Source organism: Chenopodium quinoa, unplaced genomic scaffold (genome assembly GCF_001683475.1).
Source record: "Chenopodium quinoa cultivar QQ74 unplaced genomic scaffold, ASM168347v1, whole genome shotgun sequence".
NCBI lineage: Eukaryota > Viridiplantae > Streptophyta > Magnoliopsida > Caryophyllales > Amaranthaceae > Chenopodium > Chenopodium quinoa.
In genome coordinates this window covers 1,847,778-1,855,714 of record NW_018744367.1, presented here as the reverse complement: position 1 = coordinate 1,855,714, position 7,937 = coordinate 1,847,778, and the positions used below count along the sequence as shown (strand labels likewise).

The 7,937-nt window shown below is 35.7% G+C and overlaps 1 protein-coding gene across 1 annotated transcript; it reads right to left on the bottom strand.

The window, feature by feature from the left end:
- Positions 1-2,282: 2,282 nt before the first annotated feature.
- On the bottom strand, positions 2,283-4,008 carry LOC110696437 (protein FAR-RED IMPAIRED RESPONSE 1-like). The gene is made up of 3 exons (XM_021873723.1): positions 3,509-4,008; positions 3,077-3,084; positions 2,283-2,980 (listed from the first exon to the last, which is right to left on the bottom strand). The coding sequence occupies exons 1-3, from the start codon at positions 4,006-4,008 to the stop codon at positions 2,283-2,285; spliced, it is 1,206 nt and encodes a 401-aa protein (XP_021729415.1).
- Between the last annotated feature and the right edge of the window lie 3,929 nt (positions 4,009-7,937).

Below are 7,937 nucleotides of genomic sequence, written 5' to 3'. Positions count from 1 at the left end.
ACGATGTGCAAATAGTATTTTATAACCTACAAGGCCATACCAGTCATTATATATAGCAGAATAGTATCATATATTATAAAATTGGCATATAATCAATCGGGTAAACATGCTCGCGTAAATTAAAATATCGAACTTTAGGCGTCGATCGAAGCGCGCTTACTTGAGCATGTTGTGAATATGCTTGGCAATCATAGGATGTGAGATTTGACATATAACGAGATAAGGGACAATAAAAGTAGGGAGCCGCCAACAAGTTTTTAAGGAACTTGTAAATCTTTCACGGATCATTTAAGGCAACCACGATAAGGGACAACGAAAGGCAACAACGATTGACCCGTGAAGATTACACCCCACTCATAATCCATGAAATTACTAACTCCATATGATCCGGAACCACAAATGGAGGATCGGGGATGACGGTACGAAGTGAGTCATGGAATCCGTTTTGCCCGTATTGACCTCTACTTCATTCTTATAGTGAAAAGTATTTCCTACAATCTCAAAGGCATACAAACAAAGATTCAATTTCCATTGTTCCTAACTAAATTAGGCTAAATAGGTTGAATATTAATGCACACATAATTCTAAATATTAGTGATCACTTTGATTAAACAACATGATTAAAAGGAACCTAAACCGATTGTCCAAATTATCTTATTACTCGTGATTTTCAATTACATATTCCCTGTAAACATGTAATACGGTGATCAATACAACAATAGAATAAGCAATAACATTAGAAGCAATTTAACCATAAATCATAACAATTAATATATGGAAATAATGGAAATTAACTAAATGAAAGTAGAGTTGATTTGGTCCAAACCCAATAACAATTATACCTTTCACGCCTTGGTATAAGTACAGAACTTTGGGTAAAGTACAAACTCCTGGGAATGCTTAGGGAATGAATAATGGTGAAATTACGAGGGCAAGGCTTATATGAGAAAGAAATGAGAGAGAAATAGCATGTATGTTGGTACCCCGAAACTCGTAAATGAGATTCATATTTATAGCCAAAAAATGAGGAATGAGGTCCAGAACCCTAGAAATAAGGTGTCGCTGAGGGGAAAAGGTACCACAACACGTGGCGCGGTACTAAATGGTATCCTTTCAGAGGGGGAAAAACGTGTTAAAGGATGAAAACTAGGGAATGTAGGTATGAGGAGGGTAGCCCGTCGTTGGGGATTCCACTTCCTCTATGCTCATGGCCCTTTAAAAGCCTAGGACTTTACAATTTTTAGGGTGTGTTAGAATTTGAATTTCTGACTGTTTGGGAGACCTTGAATTAGAATTGAGTCCGTCATTATTTTTTTTTTCATAAGTAACCAATAGAGAGTCGTCAATGAGTTTTAGGAAAACTCATAAACCTCGTTCACGCCTTTCTCCCAAGTAGAGTTCCAAGGATATTTAGCATGAATCATAATTTTACCCATGCCCAAATTGATCTACTAAACCAAAAATGAGTTCGGGAGCGATGGTACTAGAAAAACGTTCTCTTTGAGAATCGCAATCCTAGCCCTAGTGGGGCCTCTATTAGCTCTTCCTTTTTCACAATTTCATCACCAAATAATATATGCAACTTAATTCCTAAACACTAAGTTAGTTGATTTTATTTAAAAACATTAATCATAAAAAAAATTACATTACAACGAATGTCGTTATTCTTTTTTAAAAAAATTCATGAAAAAAACAAAATAAACAATATTCGCCTTCACTTAAGTGATAAAACAACAATTAATTATTCCAATTCTAGTCTTTAATTGACGCAAGATACTATGTAAAATTAATTAATTAAATTTTATTTAAAGTGATCAAACAACACGAATTAATTGATTAAAGTTAGTTAAACAAGAAAATAAAAGTGATTTATCTAAGTGCTCAGGAAACTAACCGTTCTTCTTTACTTACTAAATCTCCGTTTTAGATGTTCATGGACTTCCTTTCTACTTAGTACCTCCAAGGACTTCAAATGGATGGATTAAGGTTGAAGAGTATTTGGGAAGAAAGGAGAAAAGTGGTATGATAGTAAGAGAATTTGAGAGATTAGGGTTTTTAGAACTTTAGGGTTTGATTTCTGATTTTTCTGTCGTAATTAGGTCTAAGCAAAGACCCTATTTATAGACATAGGAATCTAGGTTTAGAGTTTTTAGAGCCGCGGCATCAGGGGGCGCGCGCAACTCTCAAAGTTGCGCTGGAATGCCAAGCGCAACTTTAAGACTTACGCGCGACGCGGTTTGTCTTATACGAAAACGCGCTTTTAAAACTTCCATAACTTTTGATTAAGAAGTCAGATTAAGGCTTCTGAACTGCCGCACTTCATCTGTCTTTAAAGGGTCAAGGTAAGCAACTTTGACTCTTGTATGTTTCCTTTGAACGTCCTTCCTCCAACGTCGAAGAACATATTTCTCCGGGACAATACCTTCACTGTTAAGGTCGTACACGTGGTTCATATGTCGGCAAATGATGCCATGACACTCAAAATGTTTACAATCACAACACGCCTCACAAGAATGAGCATCGTAAAGAACCTTATAGCATCTCCAAATTTTAGTGCCACTTTCTTTCCTTGCTCCTTTAGGCTTGATCCATACACAATCTTCAAGAATGAACTCAATATTGTTTTCACAAAGTTCTATTTGATCCGAGCAATGCACATATAAAGACTTCGTACACTCACGTTGCACTTCTTTGATTTTCGAATCGGTGTAGCACTTTTGAAATAACTCTTCTGCAAGAAAGTCAGTTGCCAAATGTTTGACATACCGAAGTGTATTCGCATCTGCAATTCTTTCAGCTTCAGCCCATATCTGCATAGCATCGCAGTAACGAAGCACGAACTCCGACAAAGTTGTATTCTTGTCGACATAGCCTTTGAAGAAATGGTTGAAACTCTCCGAACGTTGTGTTGTTTTCATTCCCGCCCAGAAAAAGTGCTTTAAATATGATGGGATCCACATGTTCCTCTCGTCGTAAAGCCCTATTATTACAAAAACATCATAACAGTCAAACCCCAAAAATCAAATCAAGCCTGTAACAAAAATACTATCCACCAGAGCACAAACTCACAACAAACCAGCAGATCTATAACAAAACTTCAAAAATAAACAAGCACACCATACATGACATAGCATATCAGACCATGTAACCAACCGATACTTTAGCTCCAACCAATTAAAAATAATTTAAGACCAAACACCATCATACCCCAAAACAAGCACATATAGATACTTAATAATTTACTGATTTTTTATTTAATCTATGACAAACATTGAATATCATAAATTATAAAGTGCAATAACCATACCTTCCAGCCAAGTATTCTCTTCCAAATTATAAAACCTTATAGCTTCTAACCACCGGAGCATCAAATTCCTCCACCTCTAAACTACTATGTATGATATTTTCTAACCCATCCTTTATAGCATCGTACAACTCCAACTTACCAAGGTCCTTGCTAAATTTCTGAAGAATGTGCCATATGCACCACATGTGGCACATGCCTTACATAGTCACATACACAGCTTTCCTATTCAAAGCATCTAAATCGGTAAGGATCGATATGGGAGCTTTACCACCCATAAAATGCAGCCATGTCCTCATGACCCACATGTAAGTCTCAGCAGTCTCCCAAGAGATCAATGCACATCCAAGCAATATACTCTGCCCATGATGATTGACCCCAATGAATACAACAAAGGGGAGGTGAAATTTGTCTGTTAGGTACGTGCTGTCGAAACAAACAACATCACTAAACTCCTCGTACGCAGCTCTACTCCTAGCATCAACCCACACAACATCCTGTAATGCACCATCCTTCCCAAACCTACAAAGGTGGAAAAAGTTTTGGTTGTCCGCACTCGTTTTGTTAAAATATTCAATCATACCATTTGCATCACTCTCTGTCAGCTCGAGCTTCTTATGGTCAGCTACTGCATTCTCCAAGTCTTTTTGGGTAAATTCCAATTCCTCAACTTCATTACGTTCTCGTGCAAATGTGCTATACATCTGGGATACCTTCACCCTGGACTTCCTTGCAACACATGTCTAATTAACCAAGTGTTTATTTTTAACCATCCACTCATGTTTGCGATACATCGACACATCCTTGGACTTTCTTGGTGTCACAATGTGTCCATCATGTTCCAACTTCACCCTCCGAACCACCCTATTCCCTTCCTCGTTAACACTAGCATACAACTCTACACCACATCCACACTTTTTTGTTTTCCTTTTCACAACTGTCTCCTCATCTTGCTCCAATCCTTCCCTGAGAGGATCAACTTTATGCATCCTATATGGTTGTCCATAACACTCACAAGTCCACGTCGCATTCCTCTTTTGTTTACAACACTTTCCATCTCCCAATTCTGTCTTCACCTTTATCCACCCAGACGCAGACCGAATAATACCAAATCCCCTCTGCCTACTATACCTCCAAAAATAACTATCGACATCATCTCAACTGTGAAAAACCATTCCCACGGCAGGGGATGGTACATCCTCTTCCTCACCAAAAACAGTGCTCACAATAACCCTCTTCCTCGGGTCGTCGTAACTCTAGACCCCTCCACCTGGCCTCCACATCCCTAACAACATCATCTCCTGCTACTTCTTGTACTTCCTCTCCCTCTGACATATACCCTTATGTATCAACTTCTAACCCCTCTTCTTCTGACCCCTCTTCTTTTGATCCCTCCTCTTCTTCCCCTTCTGCATTTTCCCTTCACATCCTCTCCTATACCTGGTTCCTCATATATATATATATATATATATATATATATATATATATATTTTTTATATATATATATATATATATATATATATATATATATCATCCTCACCATCATTTACATTATCATCAATCAGACCATCCTACATAGAATATATATATATATATATATCATTTATAACAAAACACATACAATCCATTAAAAACCTAACACCATCATATAACAAGTTCATTATAAAATCAACCCAATACAAACAACAGCCTCAAATTACATCATAGAACAACATCAACATTATAACAAAGTCATGGCAAGATTGTACCAGAATACCAGCAAAGTTATAGCAAGTATTACATCATAGCAACATAGTCATAGCAACAAATTACATCATAGCAAGAATTTCCATAATACCAGCAAAAAATTTCAACATCAAACAAGGTTAGCAAACAGCAACATTGTACAATTCAACTCACTTCAAAATCCCCCAAATACGATACCCCCAATATCTCCAAAATTAAACAACCATTCTTTCAATTTTTCGACAAAACTAGGCCAAACCAATTATTTAATCATCAACATCAAACTTACCATCCCTAAACAACTACATCACTCTTTTCAATTACCCAAATTAATGTCAATTAAACGTATAAACCTTAAAAATTATATTCAAATCAAATTTCAAAATGTATAAGTACTATAAGGCAGGTACGAAACTTACATTTTCACAATCGAATCGCAGCTCCCTAGCGCAGCCATGCCCATCTTCTCCACTTAGTGCTTTAGCTAAATCTACGCCAAGAATGTCAGCTAACCTCGTTCTCATCCTCAATTTCCAATGTCAAATCTACGAAATTGGAGTGGTTTAAGTGAGCCATCGGTGCATCAGTGAAAAGGATTTCAATGCCTTGAATCTTATTTATCCCCATTCGCCATTGAAGAGTACATATTTCCTTCGTACTTGGGATGAAAGAGAAAAGTAGCTTTTTCTCTAAAGAGAAAAAAAAGAGGAAAGTAACATTTTGTTTTCCCGCTAACATTTTGGTTTCCCCGTTCTCACTTCCTTTTGCCCGTTATTTCTTTCTACCAGCTGGCACGTTGTCCCCACTACAACTTCAACCTTATTACAACAATGCCATCCTATATGCATTGCCTGTAAATAGGCTCTATGCAACAGGAGTTCTCCCGTGGCGGGTATGACCTAAGCCCCTTTAACATGGTATCAAGAGTCAACATGACAAGAAGGTCACGGGCTCAAATCTCATCCACCCCTCATTCCAAATAATAGAATTTATTCACGCCGGGTAATGGGAGGCCCAAGCCGCATCCACATTTCAAGTCCAACGGGCTCTCATGTGAGGAGGCATGATAGAGTATATAAATCAATCTTGGGCTTCAACCTTCAACTTAAGCTTTTGATTAAGTTGGTCCGTCAACATTGATAAAGAATATATGTAAAGATATTCTTGTCATATGTATATCTTGTGAATATTGTATATTTATCTTTTGATATCACCTAATTAACAAGATTATAACTCATGTTTTCAACCCTATAGATGATCAATGGAATACACTCTAATTTGAGGAGTTTCACAAAATCTTTCATGGACACATGGTATCATAGATTTAGGTTTACAATCTAGCTACTGCAGAATTTTATTTTTTTCCAAGTCGGTACCCCACTACTCACAGTGTTTGTTCATCAATTGAAGCCTTCTGCTATGTTCTTTGATAAAATCCTAAGTTGCTATCATGATGGCGGTAATACATTAGATTTTCATTATTTAAATAAGGGTTAATGGGGATTTCAAACGGAAGGAATTTCTAGGGTATTACGAGCAATACTTTTGATTTACTAGGGTGGCTAACGCGTGCGATGTGCGTGTCATAGCTAGCCATGTCTGAAAGTTCTTTCGGTTTGACGCTGTTAGTAGTGTTAATTGAGGAAAATAGCTAAACAAATATTTTTAGGGTATAAATGTCCGCTATTCTTAAGAGCTAAAAAAAACATTTAACATTAATGAGGGCAAATATGTAAATAAACATTTTAGGGACATAATCATCTCAAGACTATTCATATAGTGTGGTCATACTTTTAAAAGGGGTATACATGTAAATAAACATTTATAGGGGCATAATATTCTCAACACTGTTCATAAGAGTTTACTCAAACATACTTTTAAAAAGGTAGGGATTTGTACTGAACATGTTCCTAGGAAAGAGGTTGAAAAAGCCCATAAGCTTGCACATGAAGCTAGAAGTCGGGCTTAAACCTTGTAGACATCCTCATTTCAACAATTGCCAAAAAGATAGAAAAAGAAAAAAAATAAAAGAGGATGTCTCTAACAAATCGAGCTGGTCTGTGACACAACATGAGGTAGGTACGATAAGACATAATATTTTGGTATTGGGTCGTGGGTTGAGCTTTTTTTAAAAAAATAAATAAATAAATAAAATATAAAAATAATAAATTAATAAATTGGAGTAGCATGACAAGGCATAGTCCGATGTACACAAATGACACTAAGGGTGTGTTCTCTTCATCTTTTATATAAAAATAAATAAATAAATAAATAAATAAAGTTTCAAATCTAATAAGTTCTAATAAGTTTAATCAGGTTTAATGAGTTCAATAAGGTCTAATAATTTCCAATAAGTTCAATATAGTCTAATAAGTTCCAATAAGTTCAATCTTAATATATTAAATTAATAATTTTAATAATAAAATATTCAATGCTATATGTCATACTTTGTATTAGTTGTATCATTATAGTTAGTTTAGTAGAACATCAAAAAATCTTACATAAAAAATACCCACGTTCCTGAAAGTTTGACTCACTTTGCATTTGCGCGGTCTTCAATAAACGTTTTTTTACCATGAATATCTTTGGCCATGTATAAGTGAAAATTATAAAATGTTGAAATTTGGAAAATTTATAATAGGAGGAATTTAATAAGATCTCACATGCAAATTTATTTCTATTGTATAAATCACAAAATGTGGTCAAAATTATTTTATTTTGACCACATGAATAGTAAGTGAGTCGAACTTTAATTAGAAACGACGGTAGTATATATCTTACTATATTCATCAAAGCACAGTTAATAAATAAAAGATTAGTTAATAAATTAGATAGTTGATTAGATGGCTTTTGTTTCGGGGTTTTTTGGAATCCCTTAGAGATATAGGTCTTGAACACGGCCGGATGG